Source organism: Mustela nivalis (genome assembly GCF_964662115.1).
Source record: "Mustela nivalis genome assembly, chromosome: 11".
NCBI lineage: Eukaryota > Metazoa > Chordata > Mammalia > Carnivora > Mustelidae > Mustela > Mustela nivalis.
Window position 1 is genome coordinate 42,041,758 of NC_139030.1, and position 18,788 is coordinate 42,060,545.

Consider the following 18,788-nt stretch of genomic DNA (forward strand, 5'->3'; position numbering starts at 1 on the left):
ATAGCAATGAACTCAGTAAAAGGGAATAAAGAAATTTAACATGGATCTCAGTAATTGTTCTGGGGACTCTTAACCTTATAATTACAAATACTAAGTAATTAAGTTACTAAGTAACTATATCAGGGAGTTCATATCAATATACCTACAGGACAAATGAAAAATGAAATAATCTTTTTAAAATTTTTTTAAGATTTTATTTATCAGAGAGAGAGAGAGAGAGAGCGCACAAGGAAGGGGTAAAGCAGAGGCAAAGGGAGAAGCAGGTTCCCTGCTGAACAAGAAGCCTGATGCAGGACTTGATCCCAGAACCTTTGGATCATGACCTGAGCCAAAGGCAGACGTCTAACCAACTGAATCACCCAGGCATCCCAAAAATGAAATAGTCTTAATGATATGTGAACAATTGCTTCTGACTTGGAATGAAATGTTCAGTAACAGCGTCATCTTGATGACACAGGTCAAGGGTTTAGGAGAGGAACCTCAAATGTAGGGAACACAGATCTTTCATAATGGACAGTAAGTCTGCTTGACCTCTGCCCCAGAGAGAGAGACTATCTTAATTACACTTTGTAGTAAACAAGTTTGCTCTTCGCTCTGGAAAAGACACTGTTTTCTAAGGCTGTTCATTATACAAACACCTTTGAAAGATAGAGCAATGATTTTGGTTGTAAGCTGTGCAGAAATGTGACAGACCCGATGGAGAGATGTCTCCCAACAAATGTGGCTAATTTTCTAAAGCCTCAGTTTTCCTATCTGAAAAATAGAATAAATGGTATGGCATATGTGATTATAAGGATCAGAGCATAGAGTGCATATAAAATACTTAACATCATATCCAAAGACTGTGTCAACATCAATTACTACTACAAATGATTATTTTTTGAATAAAATGTGAGCATGTTTATTGAATTCTTTGTTTTCTCTAGCAAGCAGAATATTACAGCTTATGGGTGTTTCTACTTACTAGAATCACGAAATATTAGAACTAAAAAGAAAAGATAAGCCAGTGAAACCAGGCATTTTTTAGTTAAGGAAATAGGTTCAGAAAGGTTAAGTGACTTGTTTGCTTTCACACAGAACAGCCATATAAAGGACAATGGTCATCTAATTTAAAATTCACATTCTTTTTAATTATACACAATGCTTGGAGTTCATAAATGTTGTTATTACAAATGAATTGAAACAAGCCTAGATACATTAGAAAACATTTCACATATTTATTCATTTGGTCATTCTCTACTTGCATAACCTATAAACCACCTTAAATATGGCCTCTGAAGGCAAATAAACACACGAAGGAGGGAAGAGAGAAGGAAGAGAAGAGGAAAGGGAAGGGAAGGGAAGGGAAGGACAAAGGAATGAAAAGGAAAAAGAGGAGGTAAAATAACCTGTATCTTCCCCTACCCCCCACCTCCATCATGTCACCGCCTCCACAGCAGAGAAAAAACAGGAAACAACAGGAAAGCGCTTTCTGTGTGTGTAGGTGATGTTGGAAGTGGTCCTGTTCTGGCTAACGACAGGGAAATTCTGGCAGAATATCCGGCAGCTTTATGTCAACAGCTTTATCTGGCTTATCAACAAACTTTCTAAGGCATGAGGGAGAGTGGTAAGGAAGGGGAATAAGGGGGTGACAGAAATAGTATCTCTTTCTGGGAGGCAGCATGTTGTAGGGAATGGTCATCAGTTGTAGAATAAGATGACCTGAGTTCCTGTAAGAGTTTGAGCAAGTTACTGGATTCCCTGACCTCTAAAATGTATTTAAAGTCTCTCTGTGAAAAGTTGAAGAAATGAAGTGAGAGTGTCTGGCACCTAGTAGATCCTCATTAAATAGAAGTTCAAGTCAAATTCAGTGAAGGAATTTATCCTGGAAGGATGTGTAAAAAAATTAACTCATTAAGTTTGTACCACTACTTAATCCCAGTCCCATTGTGTCTCTTTCTTTAAGACTGCTGTCACCGCATTAACTTGTACAGCATTGTGCAATACTTGCTGGGACCAAAGGTCAGAGTTGAGTATGCCCAGGTAGCCAAAGCAAGATTTTTTTTTTTAAGATTTTATTTATTTATTTGACAGAGATCACAAGTAGACGGAGAGGCAGGCAGAGAGAGAGAGAGAGGGAAGCAGGCTCCCTGCCGAGCAGAGAGCCTGATGCGGGACTCGATCCCAGGACCCTGAGATCATGACCTGAGCCAAAGGCAGCGGCTTAACCCACTGAGCCACCCAGGCGCCCCCAAAGCAAGATTTTAATAGGAAAGAAATGATAGGGAATGGGGATTGTCCTTCATCGTTTGTCTTTCTCAAGCCCTCTGCAAAATCACCTCAGGCTCTACGTAATTGTGTTTTGTGTGTCCCCGGGGTGTCTCACACTGCTCTTGCTGTTCTTGTCCCTCACCCCCATGGTGAACACTGCACTTCCCTCTTCTGGGCATGCAGGAGCGGCTCTGTTTTGTCACTGCTCTGTACCTCTTCACAGGACATTGCAGTGTTGGGGGGAGGTGGGTGACAGAGAGACAGATAGAGACAAAAAAGGAGACAGAGGGAGAAGGATGTTGGAAGAAAACGTGCCCTTTTCCTTCTGCTTCTAGAAATCCCAAAGCAATATTGCTCGTCACAATGTTCCATGTTGCGAAGGTTTAGGGCAATCTATTCCTTTGGTTTTACTTGGGGCGTTCTCTCTCTCTTTGGAATCCGCAATGCTGGAGATAAATTTGAGTGAGAGTGTCAGGCAGTACTGAAAATAGGTGTTGATGAAATGATAAGAAAGTCTTTGTTAGGATTGAACCCTCCCCACCAAGCCGTTTCTTCCCATAGGAGAAGTGTGCTGTCTGAAAGGCTCTCCAAACTTTCCTCAAACAGCCTTCTGTAGGACCATCCCTCACATTTGCATTCACATCTAGTTATGTCAACAGAATAGTGGGCACAATTTGAGCTCTTTTGCACAAACTTATTAGACCCTGTGGCCCCTAAGTTCTTACTGAAACAATCTACTGAAATTCGTAGCTGACAGAGTGCTAGGGTCATGCTGAGAACCCTGCTACAGATACACATGCACTAAGAAATTGACTCATAGCCTGCTGGCCTCCAAATGTGAGTGTGGACACTTGCTTTAGATTCTAGATATATGAGTTCATTCATTTATTCCTTTTTCACTGATCAGGGAAGGGATACACAGATGATTTAGGTATAGTTCCTATATCATAGTTTTTAGTGATTTTTGTTGTCTTGCTTCACTGTATATGCTCACTGACTCTCCCTAGTTAAAGCTTGATTGAAAGCGTCTTATAGTTAATGATGAAAAATATCCCTTCTGAAGTTAAGATACTAGTACTGACAATTCCACACTCAATTTCTGTGCTGAAGAGAATGTATTATGACCAAGCCAATGCAGGCAATATGGAATTTGGGGCAGTAATGTTTTGATGTTCTTAACACTCTCTTTGCCCCCAGGTTATGCAGATGTATCTTCCATTTTGTGGAATTGCCATATCCAATGCTCAGCTCTTTGCTGCCTCGAGGAAAGAATATGAAAGAAGCAGGGTGAGTAGAAAGAAACACTGTTGACAACCCTCAAAGCTCTCTCACTTTCAAGGATCTGTGAACCTTCATATGTTTTAAAACCAGCAGATGAGTTTTGAATAGTCTAGGAGTCCTTTCTATTTGTTTAATCCTTCAAGTTTATGGTTGAAGATACCTTTGAAGCAATAAGTGCAAATGGAAGTGGATACAAATTTTCTGTTGTTTGGGGCAAATAGTACCAGCTTCTTTTAAAAACGAAATTAATTTTACAGCTGTACTGTAAGGTAGTAGATATACTCTTATAGTCTTGAAACAATAACACACTTTAGTGATATTTTTACAATTTCGTTTCTTTAAGAAGCAAGGTACGTTACAAGTGATTTCACCCCACCTCATTAATTTTGCTTTTGAATTGAAAGTTTTTCTGGAAGAGCATCACTAGATAACTGGACAATAATGCAAATACTTTTATAGGATTATAAAGAAACACACACAAAGAGGGACTTTCACCAGCTATCCCTGTAAATAGAAAGGAAGGAAGGAAGGGAGAAAGAGAAAGAGAGAAAGAAAGGAAGACTCAAAAAATCCTAAACTGTCAAATAGATACTAAATTATATTAGACTCATAATACAATAGATACAGATAGGTATAGATAGGTATAGTAGATAATAGAGAAACAAACAAATAAGAAATAATATAGTATCAGGTAGTGATAAAGAGATAGAGATTGTTTGGGAGGATGTTTATTTCAGAACATGGTCAAGAAGTTCTCTGTAACTTGTTGTTTGAGCAGAGACCTGAATGAAATGAAGGTGCAAAACCACACAAAGATTAGGGAAGAGCAGTCCAGATAGTGGAAATGTCAAGAAGAAAGGCATGAGGCAGGCAAAACCTTGGTCCATGTATCTAGGGAGCAGAGAGGAAGAACTCAAAAAGCCAAAGTAGTCCTGAAAAAGAAGGGCAAAACTAGAGGCCTCATACCTCCTGATTTTAAACCATAATACAAAGCTGTTATAATCAAAACAGCATGGCACTGGCACTAAAAACAGATACATAGACCAATGGAATAGAATTGAGAGCCCAGAAATAAACCCATGCTTATACAGTCAGCATATATTTGACAAGGGAGTGAAGAATACTTAATGAAGAATGATGTTGGGAAAACTGGATATTCACATGAAAAAAACTGGAATCAGACCCCTATCTTACACCACCCACAAAAATAAAAGTTGGTATGGATTAAAGATATTATTGTAAGACATGAAACTAAAACTTCTGAACAAAACATAGGGGAAAAGCTTCAGTGATTTTTTGGATCTGATACAAAAGGACAAGAATAAACTAGTGGGACGACATCAAACTGAAAGTCTTCTGCACAGCAAAAGAAACCATCAACAAAATGAAGAACCAACCTATGGAATGGGAGAAGATATTTGCAAATTGCAATTATTTAAAGTAATGGATGTGTTAACTGACCTTATTGTACTAATCATTTCACAACTTGTGATGTATCAAATCATCATATTTTATACCTTAAACATCCAGAACTTATCGTCAATTATATCTCAATAGAACTAAAAAATAAAGAAACAATGTGGCTGGGACTAGATCAGTGAGAAAAGAGAGATTTCCCCCCCAAATTAGTGATGAAATAGACAAAGTTTATTGATGTGGGAAATGAAAGAAAATTACTTTTGGCTTGTACAACTGGCAAATAAATGGTCAGGTACAGGACTCTAGAGTTTTGGTGAGATGTTAGGACTCAAATATAAGGGAAAGATCAATATATAGGTGACGTTTAAAAGTAGGGCACTGAGTGCATCAATCTGGGGGAGAATATGTGGATAAGAGAAGGGAAGAGGTCCAAAATTGAGCCCGGGAACAAAAGATGGCACTGGACGAAGGAGGGGGGCAAACACAAGGGAAATCAAGAAATAGGGAGTGTTCAGTTGTGTGAAGAGCCTCCGATCTGTTGACTTTCCTATCATCCAAGATTTTCTTCCCTTTTTCTCCCATTGTGGAGCGAGTCTGTATTGATATTTATGAAACTTTTATCACTTGTTAGTAAAGCAGCAATTTTTAATTAGAAACAGTAAAATTACTATGATGTGATTTGTCAGTGCAAGACTCAAGGCACAATTAGCTTTTCCTCCGAGATAAATGTTCTTGCTTATGGGTCCCAGAGGCCCTATCCACACAGTCACAACAAATTGAAAAGTTAAATAATTGTTCAGTTAATAGGATCTATCTGAAGAAATAGCCTGGATGATTAAGGAAATAATGTTTTCCCCCTTAATAACAGGGAATGGTGTTGGTAATTATTCAGACAATTGCCTCATTTTTAATGTTATATTTAAATATGAAATTATTGCACATTGTTGACTTCTTAGAGCAATTTGCTGTCCAAATGCTAAATAGTCAGGATATACTCAAAACTTTTTTCACCTCCTGGTGTATCTCTGCTTCAGGATCATAGAGCCACCCAGGGCCCTTAGCTGTACTCACAAGGTCTCTTTAGAGAAAATGCTGCCAAGGACATTTGATCCTCTTTTAGATGCTCAGTGAACTAGACTCATTTCATGGATCCCTTAACTCATTCAAATGCTTTTCTACCAGAATAGACCCAAAGAAGAAATTTGCACGTTTCCAATGGTTTCAGGACAAATCAAATTCATTACTAAAGTTGAAAATTGGTCACAACCCTGAGATGATCCTCAACACCATCTACCAGAATAGATGTGAATTTGAAAACACACAAAATCCTTTTGTGAGAGGTCAGACCTGAGAGGATACCTTTTATTAGGTTCTGTTGAACAAAGCACCCTCTGGCCAATTCACTGGCTGTGTAATGTTCTGATTGCTTTCTCGTAGGAGCGTAATATCTACTACCTGTACATAGCCTGCTATTCTGAAATCTCTGGGAAGAGCCATGTAATTAAAAATTCCAAATAGGGGCGCCTGGGTGGCTCAGTGGTTTAAACCTCTGCCTTCGGCTCGGGTCATGATCTCAGGGTCCTGGGATCGAGCCCCACATCGGGCTCTCTGCTCAGCGGGGAGCCTGCTTCCCCCTCTCTCTCTGCCTGCCTCTCTGTCTACTTGTGATCTTTGTCTATCAAATAAATAAAAATCTTAAAAAAAAAATTCCAAATAAATATTATTTCGATGCAAAAATTGTAAGCTAAATAAGCTGGATAAAATGAGAGGTTATACAATTTGGTTTTTAAGTGAGTATGTGGTTTTCAAGTTAGAATTCTAAGGTTTTTTTTTTTTCCCTTTGTGTGTTTTTATTGTGTTGTTTTAACAGAAATTTTAGTGGTATTTTCTTTCCTGAGATATATTTTAGTATTTATGTTTTCCTGGACAGGTGCATTGAAGCAATACTTCTTATGTAGAGGGATTAATGGAGATTTTATATACATTTTTTGAAGGCTCTGAAGCTTAATTAGCATTCATTCCTATAATTCTTCCAGGGTTCTGTCGAGATGTGTATTAGGGAAAATAAGTCTCAAGTTTGACCATGAACCTATTTCTTCCTGAGGGTGAAGTAGAGCTGCTTTGTAATTTTCTGAAATAAATGTGCTTTGGAGAGAATAGGGTATTCATAATTTATAAAATGTTGGGTTTATAAAAAAACAGACTCTTAAGTACAGAGAACTGGTTGGGGGGAAGGGTGAATAGGTGATGAGGATTAAGGAGGGCATTTGTTGTGATGAAAATAAACAAACAAATAGATTTTTTAAAATGTTGGGTTTATACCTAGTCCTGTTGGAGAAAAACTCGTGTGGGGCAGGGGTGGGGAGAGAAGCCTAGAGCTCTAGCGGACTAAAACGGGATCATGTGGTCATTAGCGACTCGGGAGATAATCCTACAGCTATATGTGGAATTTACAGGCATTATATGGATTGGCAGTATTCTCAAGTTGTGTTTTGCAGTTCAAAACTGTGTTATAAGCAAAATTATGGAATATGTCAAAACAATCATCAATGCTCTAAAAAGTAGCCACACATATTTAGATTGCAACTGACACTAAATGGAATTTTGAGAGAAAAAAAAATTTTTATTCGGTCTTTACCCACCTAAATACATTCATTTCGTCCTTCCTAGGCTTTGCTGGAGGTTGTTAATGACCTCTTTGAAGAACAGACTGACTTGGAGAAAATTGTCAAGAAAATAATGCATCGGGCCCAAACTCTGTTGAAATGTGAACGCTGTTCTGTTTTGCTCCTAGAAGACATTGAATCACCAGTAAGTCATCTTATCTGTCACAGAGAGCTGAAGACTGTGTTAATGGACTAAGGTTTTGTTTGTTTGTAATTTAGCTTGTGAAATCTTTGCCTGAACCACTCTCTTCATGACTCTTCTAACCATGAGGTCACTTTTCATAAAATTAAAGTTATTTTCTTTTATGTGTATTTTCCATCTTATTTTGCTGTCACCTTAGAAACATAGGCTCTTACATTGATGGAACATTGGAGATGGCTCCCAGCCCTGAGTATTTACAGAGCAGAGAACCGAGGGCTTAGCTGGTTTGCCCGGTGTCTCCCAGCTGAATAGACGTTAGCTCAAGTGCCAGGCTCCCATCCTGTTCACCCAGCATGAGGAAGGCCCTTGGCACCTTCGGGCATGGACTGCAGTCCAGGCAGGGTTCCGCAGCCCTCTTATGAGGAGGAAGCCAACAAATCCTGGGGAAGCTGTGCCCTTTGCTTTTGGGCTCAGATGGATTGTACTTGTGCTGAGGGGAGTGACAGGCCTCAGTTGGGCTGTGCTCTGCAGCAAAAGCTTGAAGAGTAGTCTCCAAGTTTTTTATGTTGCTCTGGAGCTGGGATGCTTGCACAGAGCACGCACCAGGTGGAGGCGGCTCCTGGCCTCTTCACCGCTGGGGCACTTGTTACACCAAGGGCAGGCATTGAGCTAGTTCAAGGCCTCCAATCTGCAGCAACTTAGCTTCAGCTTTCTGTTAAACCCTTCAGCTCTTTGGGGGGAAATCTGTTGGGTAAATACACAACAGTATTGGAAATAATGATCATCATCAATCTAACTTCTTGAAAGTTAAATGACTAAACCCTTAGCAGCAATATAATATCTTTACCGTGAAGTGTCTTCAAAGACCAGGAATGTCTAGCTATTTAAGTGCTGTTAATGCCTCAGAGGATGGTATTTTACTGTACTTTACTTATAAAAGGTTATTGTCTTTGCCTTTAGGTTTGTTTCCCTCCAAGAATAAGAACCTTAGGGTAAATTTTGGAGATGTAATAACAAGTATCATAAAACTTACAATATCAGGTTTTAAAAAATCTATGTATGTTTGAAACGTTTAGGAGTATTTGCCCATATTTTAGCAGAGCTTGGCTTTATTTCTACTTCAGCAGGTGTGGTTTAAACAAACGGTAGCTTTGCCATTATACTGTGACTGTAACGCTCCGTGGAAGCCTAGGAGAACAGCACTCACCCCCGCCCCATGCAATAGTCTGCATTTATGGAATGCTTCCAGATGTTGCGTGAAGGACTGGAATTCATTTAATTCCCCCTCATCCTTATGAAATAGGTATTATTATTATTCTCATTTTATTTTTTTTTAAGATTTTATTTATTTATCAGAGAGAGGGAGAGAGAGTGAGCAAGCACAGGCAGACAGAATAGCAGGCAGAAGGAGAAGCAGGCTCCTTGCTCCGCAAGGATGTGGGACTCGATGTGGGACTCGATCCCAGGACGCTGGGATCATGACCTGAGCAGAAGGCAGCTGCTTAACCAACTGAGCCACCCAGGCGTCCCTCATTCTCATTTTATAGAGGAGGAAATGAGGCTCAGAGAGTTGAGTGACTTGCTGGATTCTCCCCCACACCCGCTGACTTTAAAGCCCCAGAAAGGAATGGGGAGGGGTGGGGGTGGGTGTTCATGGTCCAATGGTCCAGGCAGGCTGTAGCTCTCACTAAGCAAGGGTGGGAGGAGGCAGCTGTTGGAGCCTCAGCTTATGTAAGACGCAGTCTGCAGGCAGTGATTCAGGGTGGTGCAGTAGCCTGATGATGTAACCAAAAGCCCAGCTCAGTTCACTTTCCCATCCATGTCTCAGTGTTCGGCTGCCTTTCAGCCTTGTTGTCCAGGAGGCTGGCACATCTTCAGGCAGTGTACCATCATGTAACTGTGTCCCAGGAAAGGAAGAAAGGAAAACTGTTCACATATTTCTCTTTTTCTCAAGGGAGAAAGTCTTTTCCAAAAGAGTTTTTTCCCAGCTGACTTTCCCGTGGTACCCACTGGTCAAGAATGAGATGTTGCTCACATCATTCATATACTTAATATTTTTCCATTCTTCACCTCTCGGTCTCTGATACAGGTGTGTTCAAATGTTCAGTATAATGGGGATTTATCAGTATCTTCTTGCCCAGTTCTGTAGGTCGTTGATTTAGTTGTATTAATATTATTTGTTCACCCATTTTTGAGTTTTGGATTGGAGCTCATTTTGTTGGGAGGGTGTTTTGTTTGTTGGTGCCATTGTTTTCTTTGGCTCTTTCTTGTACTCTTTCCTCCCTAACAATTTGGGCAGTTCCTTGGTCCCTAGTCAAGAACCAGGTCTTGACGTGGGTCTCCTGCTGTCTGGTAATATTACCCTAAGCCAGGAGCAGCATGGTTCAGATTCTGAGGGTGAAGCTAGGTCACCTGTTTCCAGATAACATTTCTAGTCCCCAAACCCTAGTAGAAGCTGAAATTCCAATCATTGCCACCTGCCTGTTTCTGGTCTTAGAGCATAATAGATCTACGTCTTTGGGCGTGGCCCTTTATAGACCTTTTCTTTTTGGTCTTCTCTGTCATCTTCCCCCTCTTTTTTTTCTGCTTTTTAACCTCTAGATGTCTTTTTGGTTTTCACTTTCCATATTTTATCAATCTGTGCTCTGTTTTTGAGAAAGAACAGATGTGTCCAAGCATTAACTTATGGCATCATGTCTGCTCATGTTCCATATGTTACTTTTTACAATCATGGATGGGGGAAGCATGATTTCAGGAAAAAAAATCTGCTGGAAGTTTCCTTCCTCTAAAAATAACTTCTGCTTTTGTCTGTTTCATTAAATCATTCTTGGAAACAGAAGTTTTCAATTATTGCCTTGTAGTTTGAATATTTAAAAAGCTGGTTATTTCAGATGTATAATATTTTCTGGCCTTTGTTCGTTTGAGGGAAAGAGGAAGAAAAGAAATTGAAATCTTGTTATCAAAGCTTTGACTCATCAAGCTCTTACCTCAGTGTTTAGAAACTGCTTTCCTGGTCTTCAAACTGAGCAGGCAGGTATTAATTGATCAGTTCACTCAGTGTGATGAGGGAGCAGGAGGCTGGCTGAGAACGGAGCAGGGGCTGGCGCCTTGCACCCCCTCTCCACCCACTCCCCTTGGTAATATGTGTGACATTTCACAGGCACCCCTGACTGCCCTAAAAGAAGAGCAAATGGTTATCTTGCAGAGATCACAGTCCTGCAAGGCAGGAGTCTCTCTTGGTTTACAAATGTCCTTGAGATTTACTACAAAGAAGTTGCCTTATCAATAGCCCAATTTCCAAAGATACATAACTCAGTTCCTCAAGCCCTAACGTCACCCTCCCCTCCATAAAAAACCGAAGGAGATGGAGGTAGAAGGAAAAGTAAATAAAGTTAAATTTCTTTTAAGACCTAAATCTCACTAACAAGGACGTTTGATAGCAGGAATGTAACATTCCACCAGGAGACTCCCAATTGTCTTTATGTTAGTGCCTCATTAGAGGGAAAGTGGCCTTGGCTTGATAGTAACCAGGCCTTCAATATCCTGATAGTCTTCTTTACCCCAATAGCCCTTCTGAACACCCCTTTGTCCTCACCTACCCAACTCCTGTGTATATAACCAGCCACTCCTCACAGGCCCTGGGCAGCTGCATCTCTGCCTGCCCACGGGTCCTGTCCCCGTGCTCTAATAAACCACCTTTTTGCACCAGAGACGTCTTAAGAATTCTTTCTTTAGCCGTCGGCTCCGAACCTCACCCCACCGAACCCCACCTAGGTTCAGGAACTTCATCAAGTGGATGCCAAAAATAGAAACAAGAAATGCCTTTCTCTCTGGCCAAAATTCATATTTTACCTTCTTTTGCTTCCCTTAAATGTTTCAGTCAATCAATTTTAAGTGACTTTGTCGATGGTATCTTCCACTAGACTGAAGAAATAGAAAGATCACTCCATAGCTAGCTACTGTTGACATTAGGAAATATTTAGTGCTCTGAACTGATATTCCCTGCATAATGTTATGCCATTTCATGAACCTGTCTAAACAATTCGTACCCCGTTCTAGCTTATGTGTTTACTTTTATCTCTCTCTTTTTTTTTCTTTTTGTATGCTTCAACAAGGAGAGCAAGAATGCAGACATTTTCATGGCAAAGTCCTAAAGCACTGTCTCAGCCCTAGTGTTTACTTGTGTTCTCCTCTCATGAATCATCCCAATGGCTCGCAGCTACTGCGTGGTGCAGAACTCCAGCAAGGACTTCATCACCCAGCTTATAACCAGAAAGCTAGTTTCTGGAGCTCACTGCCCAAACCAGGAAGCATGAGCTACACTTACTTTTTAATATGTTCCTTAACTTCTTAGTTCTTGTGTAAATACACATACAATTAAGCCATTGAACTAGATGATCTTCCTGAATCCCACACTTGAGAGGAAGAGATAAAGGTGATGGTTATCTGATTCTGATTGTTCTGGAACAGCCTATAATTCAATCCCCTGCATCCTGAGTGGCAAAAATCGCTTTAGGTTTCCTTTCTATTTCATTTTCTTTCAATTTTCCCACCTTTCTATAGCTTGCCTTCCCCCTCTAAGGAAATCAATGTAAATTCTTTTTGATTTTTGTTCCAAGTACTTTTTCTTGAGTGCTAAGAGGCAACTATCTAAAAAAAACTCTGATGATCATCCAAATAATCATTTAAATATATATATGTGTGTGTGTGTATACACACACATATATATACATATAAACTCACATCATTAATCATTACTATATCATATTATATATCTGTTATATTAATTCACTTTAATAATTTTATATCAATATATTAACTGACATCACTAATCACTTATGTGTTAACTATATGTATATATACAACTTCTGAACTTCAGTCCCCACTGCCCATATCCACCACATACTGCCTCAAATGTTTACTATTTCTGAGATTCCTTATTTCAGCTAATAGAATCATCATGTAGTAAGTAACTCGAGCTAAAAACAGTACCTTCTAAGTATTTCTTACCATTTACATTCAATCATTTGTAAGTTCTGTTGCATTTATGTTGAGACCTCATTTCTAGCCCCTTCCTCCACCTCTTCTACCACTGCCTTTACTCTGTCTTTACTAATCTCTTAGCTCCACATTTTCCTCGACTCATTTTTTCACTTGCAATTGGGGCAGTCTTCCTTCCTTTCCATCAATTCTTAATACTCTTTTTAGTTCTCTTTCTAAAACATGCATCTCCCTCTCCTATGATTCAGAATATTTGGTAACTGTCTATTGCCTATACCATAAAGTTCAAATTGTCCAACATACAAAGTTCATCACCTCTATTCCCAACTTAACTTTTTTTTTTTTTTCCAACTTAACTTTTGACTGTCCTTTCTGGTCCTTAGCCTCACCCTTTCCTTTTCTTCTTCCTCTGTCACCTCCCTATGGTCAGCTTATGCATGCATTTGCCTCTGTATCTTTGTACATGTTGTTCTTGTGGAAGACAAAATGCACCAAACAATTAGGGAGATAATTTCATCTAGGCTATTGCAATAAGAACATTCGTTTCTGAGGAACATCTCAAAAAAAGGAAGGAAGGATGAAGACAGGTCTTATTTTGGTATATGCTAGGGCAGGTGGTCCTTTGAGGTATGCTTCATCATTTCAGGAAAAAAAATCTGGAACAAAATGGTAGGAGGGATTTCTTTATTATTACTGCTCTTGGGGGGAGCATGACTCAAAGTTCAACATTGTCAACTCTGTACTATTTTCTGCAAACCCCACCTCTTCTGTCTATTCTTCATCTTTCTCTCCTTAAGTCAGTGCACTTGAAGGGCTTTCTTGCCCACTGGGTTCCAATTAAGTTTGAAAAACAGGAGGGATCAGCAGAAGGTTTTTGTTTGTTTGTTTTGGTTTTTGGTTTTAAATTTATTTATTTACTTATTTTAGACAGAGAGAGAGAGTATGAGCAGAAAGGGCAGAGGGAGAGAGAGAGAGACTCTCATGCAGACTTCACACTGAGCATAGAGCCTGATGCAGGGCTTGATACAGTGATCTCAAGATCACAACCTGAGCAGAAACCCAGAATCAGATGCTTAACCTACTGCACCACCCAGGCACCCCCAGCAGAAGATTTAAGGTCTAGAGGAGAGAGAAATTGGGGATAGTTATTCCTCTTGATCTTTCTCTGCCAGTTGTTACAGGTGGCCAGATTCTTCTAAAACCCCTCCATAGTTCTAGTGCCTCAAGGACACCAAAGGCATTATTCTCTCCCTTCTGCCATCCTTCCTTCTTTCTCCCCCTTGTTCTCTGTGACCTTTAGACATGCTCCTTTAGACTGCAACCTTTCCAGGGTTGCTAGTTCCTGGGACTTCACCATTTCTTACTGGTTTCTTTTAATACTGTCCACACTTCTGTAACTAGTCCCTTTATTGAATTAGGTTTAGTTAAACCCTTTTTAGGGTTCTTTCTGCTTTCAGCTCAAACTGACCTATTTGGTCCCTCAACCCGGAAAACTTTCAGCCACCACTCAGCCTAGAGCATGCCTGCCCACCCTGGAAGACACAGTTCACACAAAGACTTCTTCAACACCCTCTTCTGTGTGCTTGGAATGTTGAATGTATATTGTGGTGAAATTATACTTCTGTGAACTGTTCCCCCCACTCCTGCACTATTTTGTGAGTCCCTCAAAGACAGGACCTGATTTATGCCCCTTTGATATTTCGAGAGCCCACAATGGTGCCTGTACACTAAGTATTTGATAAATGTTGATTGAGTGAGTAGATGGTGAGAGTAAACTACTCATCAACATAAATGAGAAATATATCAAGAAGAATGGCAGTGATGAGTACTACCCTAAAGAATTGTCCTCTTCTACCCTATAGAATTGTCCTCTTGTGGAAAAATATGGATTAAGAAAACTAATGAAAAAATGGTGATTACTAGATTATTCCTATTTTCTTTTTTGTGGCAGGAATATCTATTTGAGCAGTTTTTTGTTTCTTAAGTTGTTTTTGAATTTCAAAAGACAGAGAGAAACCAAACCAACAAGTGCTTGATAAATATCCAAATCAAAGACTTCTGTCCATGGAGCTTTTCCAAAGAACAGGCAGAGATGCTGGGGGATATTTTGTTTACTTCACTGTGGCATGTGTAATGCCTTCCCCAGGGTGCAATACTCAGGGCTGATCAACAGCCAGGGGAGCTCAGAACCACTTATTCAGTTTCATTGACCTATAAATCACTTCTGATATATCTCTTATAAGATTCTCTTTTTACTTAGTGTATGTGAATCGGCTATTTATTTATTTAATCTAGGCTCACGTAGTACATCTATTATCAAATCAGACTTGGATTTAGAGCATAAATTTTAAAAAATTAATGAGACTGAGGACTATACAATTTGTCCTAGTCAAGAATAAAACATAAATTTTATTCTCTTCTTTTATGCTCTTGTCTGTTTTTTATTGGTCATAATCTCCACAGTGACACTATATATCCCATTAAATTGCACTGAAATATTTTAGCTGTTTTTGCTGTTTCATTTTTAAACCCAGGTGTCTGACCATAAATAATTTTATACTTGAATGCATTATAATTTTAATAAATATTTTAAAAATATATAAATTAGGGCATGGCTGCCTAGGGTTTTGCATTTCAAATGAAGATACTTTTTGAGAGTGAAAAGAGGCACTCTTAATTATTGTTTCAGGACAACGGGCTTAATTAAAGTGGGACAGTCCATGATAACTGGGACATGTGCTTGTCCTCAAGTGTATCCCCCATCACTTACTGTGATGCCTAAAATTTCCATCATTGCACTCTTGTTTCAGATGTGAAGATTCTATCTCCAGAAATCCCCTTTCTGAGTCATAGATAAATTATATAGGAATATAATTTATGATATCTATAAATAATCTGTAATCTACAGATAAATTACATTAATATATTAATCTCTCATCTGTCATTAAACTTAGCAAAAAATAACCAGTTGACTTGCTCCAGAGATGGCTTTAGACCAGATGTCATCAAATTCTTCTGTGAAGGGCCAGCTAGTAAATACTTTAGTCTTTGTGGCCCATATGGTCTCTGTTGGAGCTACCCAGTTCCACTGTTAGAGCAAAAAGCAGCCACAGGTAATATTTAATTAATGAGAGGGTTCTGTTAAAAGGAAACTATATTTATAAAAGCAGGTGGTGGAGTAGCTTTGGCTCATAGACTCTTTTGCATACCCCTGCTCTAGAAGAATGAGAGGCAAGCAGATCAGTCTGCAGCTCCAGAAATGTATTACTTTTCTGCTGTTCATCAACATGGACCAAGTCCCATGGCTATGCTCCTTTAAAGGTCCAATATTCTGATGATTTGACAGGTTCATTGGCCATGAGTCTAATCATGTTGTCCTACATTCAGAAAATCTGTAAGAGGATTCCACCAGCAGCCCTGGGCTCCTGACTAGATGTCTAGACTATGATTTCTGTGATAAATCCATTCTAAAATGGTCTTGAAGCCCTTCATGGTCAGATCCCCTGGGACCAGACTAACTTGATTGATCTTATCTGGCCTACAGTCATCAGTGGGTTTGTCCTCACTGTTTCCATGCGCTGCTTATATTTGACCACTCTCTAGATGGGACTCAAGCCTGCTTCTCTTTTATTCTTACATTGTTTGCTATCATCTGGAGGCCCTTAAATGTATTTCTCTTACCCACCACTCCTGATTCCTTTCCCATGCCTCTGAAAAATCCTCTTTCATACAACTTAATGTTCAACTGTAATTAGTCGTACACAAGCGAATTTATGTTACTTCATGTGTAAAAGTGTTTTTATACATTTTTCAAGTATGTAGGTACTTTGTCTCCTCTTGGTTTATACTTTTACCCAATTAATTCTCAAAAGAATTTAGGATAACCTTCAGCAAAAATAGAAAAATTCATAGTGAGCAAATACTTTCTGAGCACTTATTAGTTGCCAGACATGTGACAAAATGAAAGGCAAAATTTCAGATTAAATGGGAGAAAGAAAAAGTAAATGTTATAAGCAAAACCAAATGAAATCAATAATCTCAGAACCAAACTATGCTGCAAAAAGAGAAAATTTTGAAACTAAAACTTTGCTCTGAGCTTCCTAACAGCTAAGATAAAAGAAAAAATTTAGTACATTTTATAATTCTGTTTGTTTAATAAAAGGAATCACATCAGCTGATCAAGAAGATCAAGAAAATCTTCCTGACCTTCAAGTTTAAAGTTTTTTTTTCCCATTTAAAATATTATTTAGGGGTGCCTGTGTGGCTCAAATTGTTAAGTGTTGGTCTTCAGTTCAGATCATGATCTCTAGATCCTGGGATTGAGCCCCAGTAGGGAGTCTTTTTCTCCCTCTCCCTCTGTTTCTTCCCCTGCTTGTGCTCTCTCTCTCTCTATCTCTGTCTCTGTATCTCTCTCAAATGAAAAATAAAATCTCTAAAAAGTATATTATTTAAAGGTTAGAGACCTTATTTACAATTTTTAATATCTTTCTTTGCTATCCAATATACATTAATATTGCCTTAGATAATCAATATTAGCCAAAGATCAGTCAACATTATTCTCATTTTTCTTCTAAGGACACAAGAACCTATGAATTATCACATGAGGTACAAAGAAAGGGAATATAACCTATAATACCACCCTCACTTCTGATACCAATTATAAGTTCAAGGGTTCCCCAGACCACCCTCAGTCTAAAAAGTTTGCTTAGAAGGGCTCACAGGACTCACTGAAAGCTGTTATACTCATGGATATGGTTTTTTATGGGAAAAGATACAGATTAAAATCAGCCAAAGGAGAAATGCATGAACAAAGTCCAGGAGGGTCCAAATGTGGAGCTTCCACTTGTCCTCTCTCCATGGAGTCACAGACAGCATTAACTTCTCCCAACAATGGTATGTGACAATGTACATGATGAAGGATTGCCAGCCAGGAAAGGTCATCCAAGACCTGCATTCAGAAGTCTTTATTGAGGCTTAATTACCAAAATTCAGTTGGCCACTTACAATAGCTGACCTCCATTCCTTCCTGAGGTCAAGTGATAGATACTACATGACCCAATGTTGCACCTGTGCTGGCACAACCCCCTGCAACCACATTGTTGTGTGGCTCAAATTACATTGTTCTATCTGGCTGGCCCAAGGTGCCCAGGTAAACAAAGGCACTTTTATCAAGGCCTTTGGATAAGCCCTGGACATTCCAGGGGTTTAAAGTTTACCTCCTAGGAGCCAAGGACAAAGGCCAGACATTTCTTTGCATAAAATTAATTCTTTATTACACACAAGGTTAACACTATGGTTCATGAATCCAGTGTCTGACCAGGACACCATGGACTGGTTTATTGGGGGACACAACTGGTACTCTCAATGAGTGCTAAAGTCGAAGGATAAACCTTGACTTTCCCTTTACTCATTAAACATAAATTTAGAAAATAAAACCATTAAAATAAGATAAAATATTTGACACTGTTTTTCTTTATAGCATATGGTCTATATTAAAATAAAAAGTACTACAACTTTTTAAAAAAGTGTTTTTTTCCTTTTGGTAGTTTTAAAGGGTCCTGCTTTGCATACCACGGGTTCAAACACTGACATTTCATCAAGAGGTTATTTGTTTATCTTATCCATCCTCTTTATCATTCTAGATCTATTAAGTTTTATAGCTTTAAAATTCCAGGATTTTCTATTCCTTTTCTTTTATTTATTTATTTATTTATTTATTTATTTATTTATTTATTTGACAGACGGAGATCACAAGTAGGCAGAGAGACAGGCAGAGAGAGAGAGGGAAGTAGGTTCCCCGCCGAGCAAAAAGCTCAATGTGGGACTCGATCCCAGAACCCTGGGATCATGAGCCAAGCCAAAGGCAGAGGCTTTAACCCACTGAGCCACCCAGGTGCCCCTCTATTCCTTTTCTTATCAGCATTATCCTTTAGCATGTTTTTAAAAATTTTTTTAAACATTTTTTTAAATCTTTATTCTCTTTGAATCTCTGGACATTTCTTAGGTTTTCCTAAGATGTGGAAAGCAGA

At 39.0% G+C, this 18,788-nt stretch overlaps 1 protein-coding gene across 1 annotated transcript in view; it reads left to right on the forward strand.

Annotated features, from left to right (window-relative positions):
• The window catches only part of PDE11A (phosphodiesterase 11A), a 380,751-nt gene that overhangs the window by 143,148 nt on the left and 218,815 nt on the right, over positions 1-18,788 (forward strand). Inside the window, exons 3-4 of the mRNA XM_082689397.1 lie at positions 3,448-3,537; positions 7,621-7,761. Of these exons, the coding sequence (XP_082545523.1) occupies positions 3,448-3,537; positions 7,621-7,761 (231 nt within the window). The remainder of the gene's footprint in view (positions 1-3,447; positions 3,538-7,620; positions 7,762-18,788) is intronic.